Raw genomic sequence first — 17,959 nt, forward strand, 5'->3', positions numbered from 1 at the left:
CTCATTCCTCACACCCCTGGAGGGAAGGGTGACTGGTACCAGCCTTCTTTCGCACTCCTTTCCTTTCTCCCGCACTCCCTTCCTTTCTCCCGGCTTCACACTACCTGACACCTGCAGGGAGAAGTCGTGAAAGCTGAGCAGCTCCACAGAAATGGGTTTAGCTGGAGAGAAGGCACTCAAAGCAAGCCAGACTTTGAGCAAATACATCTGATCCGGAACTAGATAATAAAATAGCGTGCACTTTATTTAAAACCAACCAAGCGCTGATAAAAATATATTTCACTGCAGCTGTGATTCCATCTCCAACCTCAACAGTAAGAACTGGGCATTTCTCTACTCTTCACATCACATGTGGGGCCTGGCAGAGGAGGCCACCCACCTCCACCAAAGCCTCGAAGGAAGCGTGAGCGCCCTGGTGGGAAGGGTGCAGCCGCAGAGCACGAGAAGGGAAGGGGCTGTGAGGCGCATCTCTGCTGTCTGCTCTGCGCTCCTCCTAGGCGACTCATCAGCGGACTCCCTGGTGGCAGTGATGGAGAGAGAGATGGAGAACCGCCCGGAGCTGTGCAGACAGGGAGATGAACCCTCCTTCCTCCTTCAGGGTCTCTGAAATCCCCACAGGGGATCTCATGGCCACCGCAGGGTCCTACTTGCAGGCACGAGCCTACGAAGCAGTCATCTTTTGCTCTGGCTGAAGGGAAATCAAGATTCTGAGAGGAACCACTTTCCTCTTGACACAAAGCAGCTACAGGGCAGTTTCCTACATACAGTACGGCAGCGGGCAAGCAGAGGGCCCTGCTGGCTCGGATTAAGGCACTTGTAACAGATTCAATGTACATCCCGGCCCACTTCCCTTCCCCTCAGGCCCCAAATGCCCTGCCTCTTCCCCACGCTGGGCAATGAAGGGGACAGGAGCATGCCCTGAGGGACTGTGGTTTGGTTGGAGTACAGGGCTAGAAGGAGAAGACAAGCAGGAAGGAAGCTGGGGATTTGGCAGGGGAGGAGCTAGAGAAGGACAGGAGAGCAAGAGCGTCGGAGGGAGGCAAGGCAGCCGCTGAGTCACAGGAGGCCCCTGGCAGTGATCAGAGGTGTCTGCCGAGAGGAGGTGCAGAAGCTGGCGGGAGGCCCTCCACCTTCCCCTGGCTGAGACAGGGGGGAGCAGAGAAAGGGTGAGGAGAACCAACCCCAGACAGAGAACCACAGAGGACAAGGCCCCTGAGGACCAGTGGGGGGGTGGTCTTTCTCTCGCTCTCGGCTAAGGGGGCTGGTGCAGAGACAGCATTCGGAGACAGAGCAAGAAAGGGGCAGGGGGCTGGGAGGAGGGCTGTGCGACCCAGAAGCAGCTCGGCTCTTTGGTATGACGAAGGTGGCAGCGTCCGGCGTCCTTCTCACTCCTCCTCCACGCTCCGGGGCCCCTTGGCCGCTCGCCTCTGCCGCCAGCGCAGCTCTTCCACCTGGCGCTCCAGCCCCCGCACCTTGGCCTCCAGCTGGGCCCCCGAGGCCCGGGTGCCAGTGAGCCGGCTCAGCAGGGCGTAGAGCGTCAGCAAGGCCAGGAGCAGCAAGGCCCGGGTGGAAGGGTCGGGCACTGACCTCACCAGGGCCACAAAAGCGGCCAGGAAGAGGGCAAGCTTCAGGCCCCACAGGATCCGCCCCAGCAAGGCCAAGACCAAGCCGAGGAGCAGGGACAGCAGCCAATAGGCAACCAGGGCCCCCGCTCCCCACAGCAGGAAGGTCTGGACTTGGCCGGGGCTGAGCTTCAGGCCCTGGGTGAGGTGATCTCCTGGAAGGGGAGAGAGTCACAGAATCAGCCCACCTGGTGCCGCGAAAGGAGAGGTTTGGTCAAGAACCAAAAGCGGGAGGAGCCAAACCCCCTCGCCAAGGAAAACTCCTTTCCCACGGGGTCGTGGAGCTTAAATCTCAGCTCCGGTCCCAGCTGACTGTGGGTAGACTACTTCCCCTGGTTGAGTCTGCTGCATCTATGAAATGGGAGTAATGCTCTGGGCTGTGGGTGACAGTTAGATGAGATGTTATGGCTTAGCACGAGGCGGCCGTTAGCAGCCTGCTCTTATGCTCGTCTCTGGGGAGACCTGGGAGATGCTGAGCAGCCGGGGAAAAGTCTAGACCCTGAAAAGATAAATTCCCACAAACAGGAAGGGACAGGCTAAGCTCCAGCTGACCTAACCATTCTCTGCCACTCACCTTCCAGCCCCAAGGCATTCAGCAGCTGTGCGGCAACCCCAGACAGCGTGAAGAAGGCCACAGAGATGGCCGATGAGACCGCCCACATCACCTGAGCCAAGGTCTGTGGGAAGAGCAGAGCATGAGTTGAGTCCGTGATTACTGATGCTCTTCTCTTCTGAGTCTCACCACCGCTGCCCACGAACATCTCCACCTGCCTCTCAGGGGTCCCTTCCACAGCCACCGTCCAGTGCATGGGGATGGACGGTGGGCCATTTCTCCTTCCTGTCTGAACTGGAACCCAGGACACTTGGGCCCTAATTCAACTGATGTGCTGGAATACTTTGGCGGTAGTAGTGGGTGAACGTGGGCATGTGGGGGTGACCATCCAATCCCTGAAGTAGTCACCCTGTAAAACTGGGGTCCTCCTAGCCTCCCAGGGAATCATGAAGGTGTGTGAAGTAACAGCAGTGGAGGGCTAGGATGTTTCAGTGAAAAAGAAGTCAATCAGCTCTTCTATATTATGCATTTTATAAATGATTGTTTCAGCCGTTTAGGACGACCTATCAGAAGTATGCACCAGCAGGCTTGGGACACCATCAGGCAGAAGAGACAGCCCTGCCTAAGAACCCCGAGTCATCCTCACCGCCACCTCTGAAGGTGAAAGAATGAACTCAGGTCTTGATATTTTGCCAATTTAAGCCTCTAGGTCAGATTTAGACCAAAGCCAGACTCTATAGTCACCGGTGACGTAGGTTGATAAAGATGGCTCATTTCCCAGCCTTTCTGGCAAGAAAGGGCAGGAATAAGGCAAAGATGGGGGTGGAGCTAAAGGCCCTGGGGTAGGAATGAAACAATGAGAGTGCAAAAGGCCGGGGCTGTCTGGCTTCATTCTGTGGAACTGGGGGCTCTCTCCACGAACAACGGCTCCTCTGTCCTCAGTGCGCGTAGCCACAGCAGGGAACACCTTCCTTACCTCGGAAACTAGGTGTGTGGTTTCTGGCCCAATCCAGGCATCCAAGGTTCCCCGCACAGATCGACCTATCTGGCTCAGGAGATCAACTGGGGCCTCCCTCTTCTGCTGGCCTGGTGGCACGAAGTCTCGATGGGACTGGGATGACGCTGAGTGGAGGAGGACGAGGGCCGCTAGGAACATCAGGACGACTTTGAACAGATGCTTGCCCCGTGGTGAACTGCTGCCTGAGCCTGCCATGGCTGGGTCTGCCAGAGAAGAAGCATGGGGTGAGCGGAGGGCCCGAACCGGCCGAGAAACCCACTGTCCCAAGCATGACGGGCCCCAGCACCCCCCACCGCCCCTCCCTGTTAGCTGACAAAGGCAGAACTCAGATGGGCACAACCATCTCATTCATGGGTTCCTCTCGTACACCACTTGCATATTAACTAGCCAGCAAGTATCAGTCAATGCCTTAAGGTGGATGAGAAGATCTCTCTAAGGCTTATTCCAGTTCTAAAACCCCGAAGGCCTGCCTTTGTGTCTTAGGTGCTTTGGGTATAAAAAAAAAAAATTATAAGACTATATGGCTTTGCGCTTTCCTGGCGGCGCAGTGGTTAAGAATCCACCTGCCAATGCAGGGGACACGGGTTCCATGCCTGGCCCAGGAAGATCCCACATGCTGCAGAGCAACTAAGCCCGTGTGCTACAACTACTGAGCCTGTGCTCTAGAGCCCACGAGCCACAACCACTGTTGTGAAGCCTGAAGCCCATGCGCCTAGAGCCCGTGCTCTGCAACAAGAGAAGCCACAACAATGAGAAGCCCTGGCACCGCAACAAAGAGTAGCCCCGCTCACCGTAACTAGAGAAAGCCCATGCGCAGCAACGAAGACCCAAATGCAGCCAAAAATAAAAACAAACAAATAAATAAATTTATTAAAAAGAAAAAGACTATACAGCTTTGTCCTCAAGGAGGTTATAATCTACTTAAGATAAAGCTGATATTTATATTTTAAAAAAACCTTAAAACATAGCACTCGAATAGGATTACCGCTATATAACGATGTAAAGAAAAGGGCTCAGGTGCTCAAATAAGAACCCACTGCACATAGGTCATTTGCTCTGCAGGACCATCATGTGAGGTGGGCGTTATCCTCCTCGCTAAGGGGAGAGAGGAGAAGAAACTGAGACTTAGGAATTCAGCATTTACCCAAGGACAAAGGCCAGGAGTTAAACCCAAGCTTCCGCTTCCAAAACGCAGAAGTGAAGGTGGTTGCTCATTGGAATCACCTGGAAGCTTCACAAAGTTCTGATACCTCTGCCCCAAGCCCCGAGCTTCTGATGTCACCATCTGGGTGTGGCCTGGGCTTTGACCTGCAAAAGCGCCCCAGGGGATTCCACTGTGCAAAGTTGAGACCCACTGATACAGAGATGACCTCAACTCCCCAGCCCCCAACGTAGGCAAGAAGTTAAAGCACAACTTTTACGGAAAGATATTATTATTATTAACAACAATTTAACCATGCGTCACCTATCTCATTTAATCCTCACAACAACCCATCAGTTAGGTGTTGTTCTTATCCCCCATTTTCCTGATGAAGAAACTGAGGGAGGATAAGTAGTAAGCGGGAGAGCCAGGATTTGAATCCAGGTGCATCTGACATCAGACCCGCTCACACACAGCCCTGCGTTGTATCCTCTCCAACTTCAGTCTCAGAAGCGACTTGGAAAGTCCTACAATAGATTATTCATGAGCTAAAACAGACTTGACATCTACCAATCCACTCCATGAATTACTGGTGACAATTCACTTAACCACTCTGTGCTCTGATCTCATCTGTAATGTGATACTGTAGGCAAATTAAGACCGAGCAAGTATCGACTCATTGAAGTACGCTGGATTTGGCCAAGAAAAACGTTTTCAGTTCCAACTTCTATTTGCCACCACGCTTGAGAAAAGTCAAATGGCACCAGCAAATCCCATTCTTTTCCAGGCTCAGAGATGAACCTGCAGTTCCAGGGTGTTTCTGTGATTCAGACCTGATGAGCGGAGAGGCTAAGCCATGTCGCTGAGGTAGGAGCAGCCAGGTGTTTGAAGTTTTTGTAGTTACCAGGGCACTACGGGAGTCAGCCAGAAATCTGGAGCCATCAGGATGGAGGAGAGCGAAGAGAAGATGTTCCCATTCTTGTTTAGTGGGAAGGAGCAGGGTCCAAGAAGGGGTTATAAAAATATCACACTCGGGGCACTTTCTGGCCCAGAAACAGCTGCTCTAAGTCCCTCCTGAGGCCTGTAGGTAAAGCAGGGCTGCAGAACATGCAGTTCACAGGGAGCGACCTCAGGCTGGGAAGCCTTCTCCTCCTTTTGGCACAAGTCGAGAACCAGATGGTTCCTGCCTGCCAGGGGTCAGAGACGAGGAAAGCATGGGTCACTTCCTGGTCTATCTGGGTCATGACCACACTGGGGACATAAAGAGCAGGGTTGCTATATTGGGTTGGATTCTATATCCAAGGACCTCCACCAGGAGGGATCAGATGTCGTGTCCTCCTTTCTGGAAGGTCAGGGTGACATGAGCTGCTGCCCCCTTGGCAGACTTCTGCATTCTTTGCCAGCCTCGACTTTCAGGCGGCCGTTTGCTCCAGTCGAGGGGAGCTGGGGGACCTTGAAATAAACTCTCCACGGGGAGGCTGGCATGGCAATGCCAGCTGACCTTCCAAAGGGCACCGGAAACCAAATCTAACAGGATTCTGGAGAGTGCCCTTTGCAGATAAGAGAGCAGATTACTGGTTCGTCCCTTTCATCCAATTGTTTTCTTTAACAGGATTCTTTCTCATTTCTTTTTTTTTAACATTTTTATTGGAGTATAATTGCTTTACAATGGTGTGTTAGTTTCTGCTTTACAACATCTTTCTCATTCTTTAGCAAGAGCCTAACCCACCGCCATTACGCCTCCTCACTTCAGCCCGATCAAATACTTTTTTTTTTTTTTTTTTTTTTTTTGCGGTACGCGGGCCTCTCACTGTTGTGGCCTCTCCCGTTGCGAAGCACAGCCTCCGGACGCGCAGGCTCAGCGGCCATGGCTCACGGGCCCAGCCGCTCCGCGGCATGTGGGATCCTCCTGGACCAGGGCACGAACCCGTGTCCCCTGCATCGGCAGGCAGACTCTCAACCACTGTGCCACCAGGGAAGCCCCGATCAAATACTTTTAACAAAGAGAAGCCATGGTAGTCAGGAGCCGAAGCAGTCTTGAGCTCTGAGAGGAAGGATGTCTTAAACGTCTTCACCTCCTGCAATGCCTGACCTCAGAAAAATAGCAGGCACTCAACAACCACAACAAACTGTGTGTGTGTGGTGTGTATAGTGTGTGTGGTGTGTATAGTGTGTGTGTTGCTTTATAATTTACAAAGTGCTTGTTCTTTCACCACCTCATTTAACTCCTCTAAGAATCGTATAAGATACTGCTACTCTCCACGTTTTACTCAGAAAACAATGGCTTGGAGAGATCAAGTGACTTGTTAAAGTACACGCATCGGGACTGGGACTTGACTCCAGAACCCAGGATCTAAACCTTGCCCTTTCGCTCCTTCCACACCTCCACTCTGCCTCAGTAAGACATGGCCCCTGCCCTCAAGGTGCTTCAAGTCCTGCCCCCAAATCAACAATCACAAAGTTAGAGGACTAACCATCCAGACTCCCACGAGGAGGCCACCCACCAGAAGATGACCCACGTGCTGGGCTCACACGCCACGGCTCTACAGCGAGACGTATGAGGACGGCAAAAAATTGGGACTAGACCTGCCACTTTTGTTCAGGCAGCTGCAACGGGGCTCAGGAAGGGACGGGCTGAGCCGGGGAAACTGAACTATGGTAGTGAGGAGCCACATGTGTTTAGCTGTGGTTTGCTAAGAGGGCGGGGTGGGGGGCGGTCCCCACTCCCCCTGCCAAGGCTCCTTCCTCCGGTAGCTTCCTCTTGCGCTATGAATCACGACGTGGCAGGAGGGGCAGCTGACTTAGTACCCTCTGCCGGCTCTGATTTCCCCATCATTGAGGAACTTGCCCCTTTGGAGCAGCGGTTCTCGACTCCGGTTGCCCATCAGAAGGGCCTGAGCCGGTTTAAGCTAGAGGGTCTGCCCCACCCCACCCCGGGGCTTCCTTACTCCGACCCTCCCCAGAGACGGGCTCAGGCTTTTGTTTTTGGAGCTCCCCGGGGATTTCTGATGCATAACGGGACAGCTGCCACAAATGGTCCGCAGCACAGGGAAGAGTCTACTTTGGGCAAAGCCCCCAGAGTGCAGCATTGGGCCGAGGACTCTAGACTTCCTTCTGTCCCAAGCTCAATTCTGCCACACACTAAAAGCCACTACCTTCTGTCTTATCACTTAACCTGTCTGAGTTTCAGTCTCCTCAAATGTAAAATGGGGTTAAGCAAGGTTAAGAGTTACCGCAAGGAGTTAACACGTTTCTGCAAGAACTTTGTAAACTGTAAACATCTATAGGAACGTTGCAGTACACAAATTGCCAATATACCACTCACTGCATTGTAGCATCATTTACCAGTTTCTATGCCTGGCTCCCCCATTAGACTTTGAGCACCTCCTCGTCAGGCTTAACTTTTCTTGGAATCTCCAGCGCCTAGCACAGAACAATGACTAATAAATGCTTGTTAAATGAGTATTAGAAGCCCGCCAAGAAGCGGTGAGGGTGGCAATGGAGAGCCATGGAGAGGTGCGGAGAGGAGGTTATTTTAAAGTTTATCCAAATATGCAGCGGCCACCCGAAAAGCACAGCTGCGTGGAAAGGAAGCTGCTAGACCGGGTGAAGCTGCCCCTGAGAAGAATGAAGTCAGCGTCCCAGCAGGTGGGGGCAGCCCCCCGCTAAACCCCTGACAGCTGCTGCTGCCCAGCAACTGTTTGGGGGCCGGGCGACGGGCAAAGGGGCAGCCTCCCAGGCGCACGACGCCTTCCCCAGGACCCAGCCTCCCCGAGACAGGGTGTCAGTGGCGTGCATGTGCTATTTCGAACCGCGTGTCCCCTGCCAAGCTTGCTGGGTGGCGTCACCGGCAAGGGATGCGGCGCGGCCCAGGGGTTCGGGGTATCCCGAAGGGCTCGGAGCGGGGCCGCGGGAGGCTGGGCCGTGGGCGGGAGTCGGGGGCGAGGGGCTCAGCGCTGGCCTCGTCCCCCAGCCTGACAACCACCCGGCCTTGACCGGACCTCGGCGCAGCGCTGGGAACTCTTCTCCCCGGAAACACGCGCCTCCCCTGTTACCTACTAACAACGCCCCCTGTTGCATAGCAACGAGGATCCGAGTCCCCAGTTAATCTCCCCGCCGCGCGACGTCGGAGCCCTCTCTACTGGTGCTCGCCAGGCCTCGCGGCTCCGCCCTGGTCCCGCCTGTAGCGGCCGCCGCCGCAACCCAGTCCCGGGTACAGCCCCGGAGCCCCGGTCTCGGGTCGCACTCACCGGGCTCCGGCCACAGCTGTTCTTCACGTGCAACTTCACTAAAACGCGCCACTAAAACCGCGCCACTAAAGCCGCGCCTCAATACTGGGGCGTTGGTTTATCGTCTGCGCACGCGCGAGGCGGGATGCGCCCACGGACCCGCAGGCCTCCCTCACAGCCCAAACCTGGTGCCGGTCAGCGCATGCGCCCTACCCTCTGATTACCTTTTTTTCCCAAGCATTCCCACGGAGAGAAGAATGGGGTCGGAAGTTCGAGCTGGGAACGGAAGTGTCTGGCAGGAAAGGGGAAAGAGGTGACTATATCTGGGCTATAGCGTGGATAAACTGGATCTTTGGATTTGGAGTGGAAGCTTATCCGCCTCTAAAAGGCCCCTTGGCATTTCGGGGAATGTAGTTCTCCAGCTACGTGGTGCCTCCTGGGGCATTGTGGGAAATGTAGTTCTAGAGGCGCCTCAGAGCACCTGGTCTTTTGAGAAACTTTTCGCGCTAAAAAAGCACAAAGGGAAAGGGTGTTAGAGGAGCAGTAAGAGGCGCACAACCGGGAAAATGCATCCTTTCCTTCTGAGAGCATTTCCACACCCAAACTCTGCAGATGGCTGCTAAATGTTCTCCGAATTTTAGAAAGGGAAGGGAACCTACTCCCAGACCCATTTCTATATATATATATATATATATATATATATATATATATATATATATATATATATATATATATATAAAGGCAGCATTATGAGGGGGAACGCCAGGGGATTTGGAATGAAGTGATCTTTGGTCTGCTTTGTGATTCTAGCAGGTCACTTCATCTCTCTGGATCTCCTTGTTTCAACTTTGCTATTGTTAGAAAGAAAACTATAGGCTCGAAATGGAGTCACATTGCTAGGACAAGCCCCCAAACCGGGGATTAATACCTGACCTAGCTGAACTTTCAACCTCCCCCAGAAATGTAGTCTTAACTAGTCGGTCAGGAATTTTTTGGTCAGCACCAATGAGGCAATCTGTCACATGGGCTTTCTCTTGCCCCCAAAGGAAAATGAGATAATCTGCTATATAGACGCCTTTCATTCCCCATGGATAGGTTACCTATGCCTAAAATAATCTCCTTTTTTCTGTTTATGACTTCCATGTCCTGCCTTTAAAAACCCTTCCCTTACTGTAGCCCTTTGGAGAGATGGCATGCTGCCTGATTCATGAATCTTTTATAGCTAATTAGATCTTTGAAATTTACTGGGTTGAATTTTGTTTTTTAACTGTATAAAGTACTAGAAGGTCCTAAAAATACCTCTTCAATGCACAGTAGGTGTGGCGATTCAATGAAGTAAGGGGGGTGAACATGTTTTTAAAAACATCCAAGTAGCTGTCCAAATGCTTCTATCACATTGGTTGCCATAGGCAGGCTCCCCTTTGATGTTAAAACAGTTCCTGAAACTCAACACTCTAAAATAGAGCTTTTTTTCCCCTCCCTCCCTGAACCAGCTATCTAATTCAGCCTTCGATAGCTCTGAGGAACTGACCCCAAGAGGTAGTGGGAGAGGCCAGTATATCTGTGACTTTGGCTAAATGGTATGTGCGATCCAGCATATGTCTCAGCAGAAGGTTACTGCTAGCCATGAGGAACAGGTATCTCAGTTCATGATTTTAGGGCTTTTCTAAGTATGGGAAGATGCAAGAGTTTGGGTTCATAAAAAATCTTCCTGTCATATTTAACTATCTAAGGGCCTGTTTTCTCAAAGCACAGATTGGATCATCCTGTCCTTCACCCTGAATTCCTTTCAGGGTGTACTGTAGGTCAGCAAGTACAGCAGCTAGTCCCTACTAGCAGCTACTACTAGTCCCTAGTAGCCTTGTGGAACTGGATGGTGAGTGGCATTCCTTGTTTTACAGTGCCCCCCTGTGGTCATAAATTTAACCAAGGTTTGGGAGGCATTTCATAACCAATTTGTCCCATGGGGCCAGTAAGGCTTATTTCTAGGTCAGGCGAGGATTTCGTGGATATGCCGCCTAATGTGAAATTACTGGACTAGACCCTGTTAATTGTAGCCATAGAAGTATCTGAACCACCTGTATTACTAGTCTGTTATGGTTCAGGAAATGATTCTCTCTTGTTGCTTCTTCCCGTATCTAGAGTTACACTGTTACCATCATTTTAATTTTTTATACAACTATATATTTGGTCAACTGTTTCAAGTTGCTTAGCCATCATTATTTTTGTTGGAGGCTCAATTACACGTTGGGTAATACAAGAAATAACAATCTTGTAGAATAAGCAGAGTACAAGTAGTATAGCTAGCAGCATTAATAAAGTCTGAAGTAGGAATTTAAACTAAGAACTTTCATTAGGTGCAGCCCCTGGTCATACCAGTCACTATATTTAAGGGTAATGATAAATTGGCATTGTTCATAAGGTACTCAGCCCAATTTCCCAATGTTATTAATCTTATTATCCTTAGTATAATTTAATTGTTCCCAACATAAGGGGGCTTTTAAATTTAAACGACTGTAGCCTGGTGTTAACCATAAAAATCCATCCCATAATTGAGGGACAGTCTCTCCCAATAAGCAGGTGGTTATGGTTTTTGACTGAAATTTAGCTCATTTTTCCAATTGAGCTTGAGTGAGTAACCTTTAAAAAAAATTTGTATTTTATGGCCAGGGTCAGAGCAGGTATGATTGATTGGCCAAGTGAGGGGGTCTCATCTAGTAATATCAAGAGTGGCCTGAACGGAACTATAACTTCTTTCTTCTAGAAAAAATTTCCTAAGGGCCATTCAATCAGAGCCTTGGAGTGGAGAAATCCACCAAGGTAAACCAGAAGTACTGGACACAGGTAATTGACCATAAACCCAACAATTAGATTGATTTTTAAACTCTGCCTAGGAGTTATGTACCGGTTGTAGAAACCAAGAAAACACTGTAATTGATCAGGCCCAGCATCTTGGAATAGCTGTCTACTTCTGGTGTTGTCTTTTTTTCCTGGTGCGGGTGTAGTTTCTCCTCTGAGTGTCGTTTTAAGTTGATGTTGAGGTCAGCAGTCCTCTCTATAGACCAGTCTGGTACAGAGGCCCTTTTGTTTTTTTGGGTTTTTTTTCTGGTACGCGGGCCTCTCACCGTTGTGGCCTCTCCCGTTGCGGAGCACAGGCTCCGGACGCGCAGGCTCAGCGGCCATGGCTCACAGGCCTAGCTTCTCTGAGGCATGTGGGATCTTCCCGGACCGGGGCACGAACCCGTGTCCCCTGCATCGGCAGGCGGACCCTCAACCACTGCGCCACCAGGGAAGCCCCCAGAGGCCCTTTTTAAAGTGGGAGATGAATCCAAGAGTCAATTCCCTTCAGTTTCACTGCACATGAGCTAGTTAAGAGTACCTGATAAGGATCCTTTCATCTAGGTTGGAGAGAATTCTTTAAATAATGTCTTTTCCAGTATGCACAATCTCCTGGTTGCAGGTCATGGGGCATCTGATCTTCATCCAAACATAACTAGGGTAAGCTTCAGAAACAAGATTAGAATGTCCTTTTAAAAGTTCAATTAAACCTTACAATAATGCAACTTAGTAGAAAGGAGCCATCTAGGAAGTGAGTCTTCGGCAGTAAATACCGAAACTCAAAGACCGCTAACAGCACTAGAACTTAATATCCGCAAAGGTATTACTGAAACATAATTCTTATCTCCAAAACCACCTTCATCTCTACCAAATATAGCCAAATTAAGACTAATTTGCTTGCAAAATGAGTGTGGTTTCAATAAACTTGGCCTGATTATTTACATAATTGATCATATATGCTCTTTTAAATTGGCTTTGTTGGAACTTTTCATAAGGAATCTCAGATTTGAACTTTAAAAGTCCTCTCAAGGCCAGGAAAGACATGCCAAGGACTTGCCATCAGATTCTGTTTGGAATACCTATAAATTTGGGTGAATCTCTTTCTTCTTGAGGTACAAAATATCTTGAGGTCCTTGCATCTGCCAGGAAGTGGCTTTCTTTATTCACCTGATAAGGCTGTTGGGGACCCTGTATACAAGATACCAGACTGTTTTTTCAACGGATTTATGGCCCCATAAAGTCAATCTTAGTTCCTTAAAACTGTCTGGTCATATCTGAGCCTATGCACATCTCTCTCTATTATGACATTCCAATCAAAGCCTTGATAGTATAATGAATGTTTCCAATTGTGTGCTGTTATAAGGAGAGTAGATTCTTATTGAACTTATGCAAATAACCATATTGCCATGAAAATAAGAATACTAAGAGTTTCCAAATTCTGGAGGGATCAGGTAGAGAGAAAAGATAAATGTTTCAGTTCTGCTTACAAAGGTATAATTTACCAAATTGCTGTAAGTCACAGCTTAAGGGGAAAGGTTTGCGTATATCTGGAAAACAAAGATTAAAAGTCAATAATATTTCAGACAAAAAGTCACGCTTGTTGATCTTGATACTTCATAGTTTTATGAAGCCATGAGATTTTCCATTCGGATTCTTTACTTTCTTACCCAATTCAGCAGTATAATCTGAAAGTTATCAGAACCCTGTACTTATCAGAAAGTCCTTTCTATGAATCTTCTTGAAAATGAAGCATTTTTGCAAAAGCATCAGAGCAAAACAGTAATTATCTATAAATGACAAGAGACTTTAAAAGGCATAGTTAAAGACCTGATTACGATGCAATTGTCAGAGAAATTTAGTTATTTTTGTGACATAGAATATTGAAATAATAACTAGAATTATGACTGATAACATATTATGACTGATAAAATTATTAATGTTATAATGTAACATTATATCTACATTCAAATTTTAGAAATTTCATATAATTTCTAGAACATTTATGTTAATAACAATTACCCATAAACTATAAGCTAAGAAGGTTGACAATGCTTCCCCTGTAATTTAACATACCAAGTAGTTGGGATTGACATATATACACTAATATGCATAAAATAGATAACTAATAAGAACCTGCTGTATAAAAATAAAATTAAATTAAAAAATTAAAAAAAAACAAAGCATACGAAATAGTATGTTAGATATTAGTTTAATATCTTTCTTTGAGATGTTTTAGTATTCTCTGAAGTATCCCAAAGTTAGCTAGAAGTCAAAAGAACTTTGGGAGTTCCCTGGTAACATCCCTCATGATGCTCGCACGGAAGTTTGTCAAAGATATCAAAAGATTTCAAAACACTTGGTCAAATAGGATCATCGGTCACTGTGAAACAATATTTATTCACTTAATCAAGTAACAATAGAAGATTTCAAAGGCAAATACAAAAAGTTGCAACAAATTGTTTAAAAGGTAGAGAAAGTTTACATTCTGCTATCGGAAGCAGATCAATATTCCAAGAAAACTTTGCCCCTCTTAACAGAGAGAGAAAACCAAATTCTAATTTTGTACCAGCTTATTTTTAATATTAAAACTCATTCAACCAATTAAATTCATTCCAGTCTTCACCAGTCCTTATCACATACAAAACTCTTTTCCTAGATAACCTTCTATAACTTTCTTTTATACCTTCAGATTTTGTCCTATGCTTTCCCTTTCTCTCTCTCTCTCTCTCTCTCTCTCTCTCTCTCTCTCTCTCTCTCACTTCTTTTTAGGACAAAATTACTTACTTTTCCCTTAACAAAATTCATTTCCATTCCCTAAACCTTCTTTTTCCTTTGCACACAAATATATTTTCCTTATTAATTTTTGGAAGTTTTAATTATATATTTTAATTACGTTCTTTAACCTTTAAAAACCTTAATTTCTAGTAAAAGCTAAGAGGTAAGCAATTATGAACTGTCTCTTAATTAGCATTCTGTAGAATGGCAAACTTATTAACTCTATTTATAATTTCTAAAAACATGTGCTTTCTTATTTTAAAAAGTCTCAATTAATAGTTCTAAATATTATTAGTTTCTCTGTAGAGGGAAGCCTATGTTACTGTTTCAGTATCTTATTTTATTTGTAAAGGATCTAGATAGTCAATAAACTTCTAGATATTCAATAAACTTTAACTTAACTTAGCAAAACTCTAAAGTTTCAAGTTACCAAAAACCTGGAAAAACTATTTTTAAGAAGACATAGGATAAAACGTAATTTTTCCTAAAGAGTTCATCTAAAAACTCTTATCTCATTTACATTTAATTGACTTGTAAAAATCTTACTACGGCAAGTTATTTTTCTTGCTGACAAATTTTGTAATAGAGATAATAAGATCTTATTTGACTTTTAGTAAACCTACCTACAATAAAAATATTACACTTACTGCTGATTACTTTAAAGACATCTCAAGTCACCAGTATTAATTAAACCAACAAACTTAAACTAACTTAATACCAAATATTAATTTAATACTGAATATTTCCCAGATCATATGAACCTGAAATCCATTTGGGTTAGTTTATTTATATTTCTGAGAATTTATATAAGTGCTTAATTTCACTTAAACCAATTAAATAGAACTCATTTACAAATTAATGTTGGCAATATCACCTGCAGGTAGAAACATATCATATCTATAACATACACACAAACATGTAGACAACACAACCAGAGATCTCAAAGCTTCACTTAAAATTTAGTCATGAATTGGATATTACAATATAAAACTCATTTGTTTATATAACAGAATAAGTTGTTTACTTGCTTGAGTTTAAAAAGGCCTCTTTTCCATTTTTTCGTCTCCAGTGTCAGGAATTGGAGATGGTCTAGATAGGTGAGAGTTCCTGAGAGCCCTGGTAGAACATTTACATCTCAAAGGCACAGGGAGAGAAATGCAAGCTCCTCCTAGAAGGACTTTTGTTCCGTTAGGTTCAGAATTTTGAAAAGATGTTTTATCAAACCGATTTCTCTAACAATGCAAAAACCAGTTTTGGAATGTTAAAAGAGCCCCATCTTGGCCATTTCAGGGTGGGATTTCCTTTAGGTCCCAATTAAGTAAGTACTTGCAAAAGTGTAAGTTCTGTGAATACATGACCCTGACTGGGGTGTTACTTGGAGGTTGGCTGTTTGATGCTCCTCTTTTCTTCTTTTGGGAAACTCTATCCCACATTTTAAAGTTGGTTTGTCAGGATAAAATTACTACAGAAAACTGTATGGTGGGCCCAGGTGCTGTTTGTAAGCTTAATTCCTCTAAGGTGTCACCTTAGGGTCATTTCAGCTCTTTTACCTGTCTCGGTTTCTCCTTCTAGCAATCTAAAACCCCCGCAGGTGCTCGGAGCACCGGACGGCCAATCCTTACGTGTGCATCCCTGGATGAGTGACTTTTTAAATTAATGAGTGGGAGACTTCCCTGGCGGTCCAGTGGTTAAGACTCCGTGCTTCCACTGAAGGAACCACGGGTTCGATCCCTGGTCAAGGAACCAAGATCCCACATGCTAGAAAGTGTGGCCAAAATTAAAAAAAATAAAAACAACAAGAACAACAAAGAACAAAAAAGACCCCAAAAACCTATAGGAAAAAAAATAACATAAATTAATGAGTGGGTTTCCCTATGGGGTTGCGGTACAGTATGAGGACTAACCTCCCCCTCTCCCATAAATTTCTCAGTTGCCTGAGAAAGCTGAAACCAGCTGGGAAGAGCTATGTCTCTTATCTTTGGAGCTGAAAGCTCTCATATGCTATCTTCACTTTTATTCTGACAAACCCTGTTAAAGTTTATGAAGCTGATTTGAGGAAGGACATCAGGTCAGCCTCCCACCCAATCACCCAGTCCAATCGCACTGAAAGACTCCTCAGTCAGTGTCTTTCAGCAACTGAGCAAAATCTTCCCAGTGTCTCTCAACTGGGGAATAAGGCACCTCTTCTTGAACCTAAGTTGAAGGATAACCCGCTCCTCATACCAAGGGGTTTAACAACCTCTGAATTAAACTCAGGATTGTCAACCAGGATGAGAGATCTGAGCTTAGGAGAGACTCAGATAAATTCATCTGGACACACCAAGGAGGCGGACGAGCGCAAGGGGCCCTTGCTGGTACCAAGGGTCTGGATCCTAGAGTTTACACAAAGGAGAGAAGTCTGCTCTGGGTTTCTCCCCTCATGGTCACCAAAACTCAACTGACAAAAAAGTGCACAACATACGAGCTGTGAGTTGAGTTTTATGCATTGTCTTACTGAGGACTAGAGCCCGGGAGACAGCCTCTCCAATAGCTCTGAGGAACTGCTCCAAAGAGGTAGGAAGAGAGGCCAGTATATGTGTGATTTTGGCCAAGGAGTATGTACAATCCAACATCTCAGTAGAAGGTTACTGCTAGTCACGAGGGACAGGTATCTCTGTTCATGATTTTTTTTTTTAATGTTTGGGATTTCATTTTAATTAATTAATTAATTAATTTGGCTGCACTGGGTCTTAGTTGCAGCACAGGGGATGTCGTGTGCAGGATCTTTGTTGTGGCATGCGGGATCTTTAGTTGTGGCATGCGGGATCTTTAGTTGCGTCATGTGGGATCTAGTTCCCCGACCAGGGATTGAACCCAGGCCCCCTGCATTGGGAGCGTGGAGTCTTAACCACTGGACCACCAGGGAAGTCCGTTTCAGTTCATGATTTTAGTGCTTTTCTAAAGTATAGGAAGATGCAAGAATTGAGGTCATAAAAATTCTCCTGTTACATCTAAGGGCCTGTTTTGTGCATTTTTCCAAAGCACAGCATGCCTCATCCTGTTCTTTGTCCTGAATTCCTTTCAGGGTGTACTGTAGGGCTGCGATTATAGTGGCTAATGATTTAATCCTTATAGGACTGGATGATAAGTGACATTCTTTGTTGCACACAGACTACACATGAGTAGCAATCAGTCTGTCCCCATGTCAGATTGTTTCTTTCCTTCAGATGTTTCTCAGACACATCCATCTTCCTCTGGACCTTCATCACTTCCTGCCTTGGCTAAGGGTCTCTTTCTTCCAGAACAGGCTCTGGTAGCATCCTGGGCAACACCTTCCAGCCTTTCTCACAGTTGCAACTTCACATTTGCTTGTGAGATCGTTTTTGATTTGTAGGACTACCAATCTCATGTCACTTGGATTTTCCGGTGCAGGAAATATAACTTTTTTTTTTTCTTATGACAAGTTAATTTCTTTTCAACTCTCTTTTCCATCTGAGTGGTAGGAACACTCTTAGACAGTTCAGGGTTCTTCCCACCCTTGATTTACAGGTTGTACACACCTTTTGGAGAATTAACATAGGGCCAAAGGGTGGAGGGGAAGAATTCACCTAATCCTCTTAGTTGTTTGAGCTACATTGTCCTGGTTAATCCTCTGTCAGTTGTCCACACAGGTTGCAACTAAATCTTCCTGGGATATGGAGCTTCTGGGTTATTGACCAATGTGTACCTTTGCTTCCCAAGGAGCAGCAGCCTTGGCCTGGGGGAGCAGGGCATAGAGTTCCAGTCTCAAGAACCCACTGACAG

At 46.5% G+C, this 17,959-nt stretch overlaps 1 protein-coding gene across 5 annotated transcripts; it reads right to left on the minus strand.

Annotated features, from left to right (window-relative positions):
- Nucleotides 1-219: 219 nt before the first annotated feature.
- Nucleotides 220-8,914, minus strand: TMEM109 (transmembrane protein 109). Of its 5 annotated transcripts, XM_060159055.1 has the most exons (5): nucleotides 8,585-8,725; nucleotides 4,179-4,288; nucleotides 3,152-3,396; nucleotides 2,197-2,299; nucleotides 220-1,777 (listed from the first exon to the last, which is right to left on the minus strand). In XM_060159055.1, the coding sequence occupies exons 3-5, from the start codon at nucleotides 3,386-3,388 to the stop codon at nucleotides 1,386-1,388; spliced, it is 732 nt and encodes a 243-aa protein (XP_060015038.1). In that variant the 5' UTR covers nucleotides 3,389-3,396; nucleotides 4,179-4,288; nucleotides 8,585-8,725; the 3' UTR covers nucleotides 220-1,385. The 5 variants fall into 5 exon arrangements, with proteins under 5 accessions (XP_060015038.1, XP_060015039.1, XP_060015037.1 ...); XM_060159056.1 differs by lacking the exons at nucleotides 4,179-4,288; nucleotides 8,585-8,725 and adding an exon at nucleotides 8,788-8,914; XM_060159054.1 differs by lacking the exon at nucleotides 4,179-4,288 and having other exon boundaries at nucleotides 8,585-8,742.
- Between the last annotated feature and the right edge of the window lie 9,045 nt (nucleotides 8,915-17,959).

The sequence above is a fragment of the Lagenorhynchus albirostris genome, chromosome 9 (genome assembly GCF_949774975.1).
Source record: "Lagenorhynchus albirostris chromosome 9, mLagAlb1.1, whole genome shotgun sequence".
In the NCBI taxonomy this organism is placed as follows: domain Eukaryota; kingdom Metazoa; phylum Chordata; class Mammalia; order Artiodactyla; family Delphinidae; genus Lagenorhynchus; species Lagenorhynchus albirostris.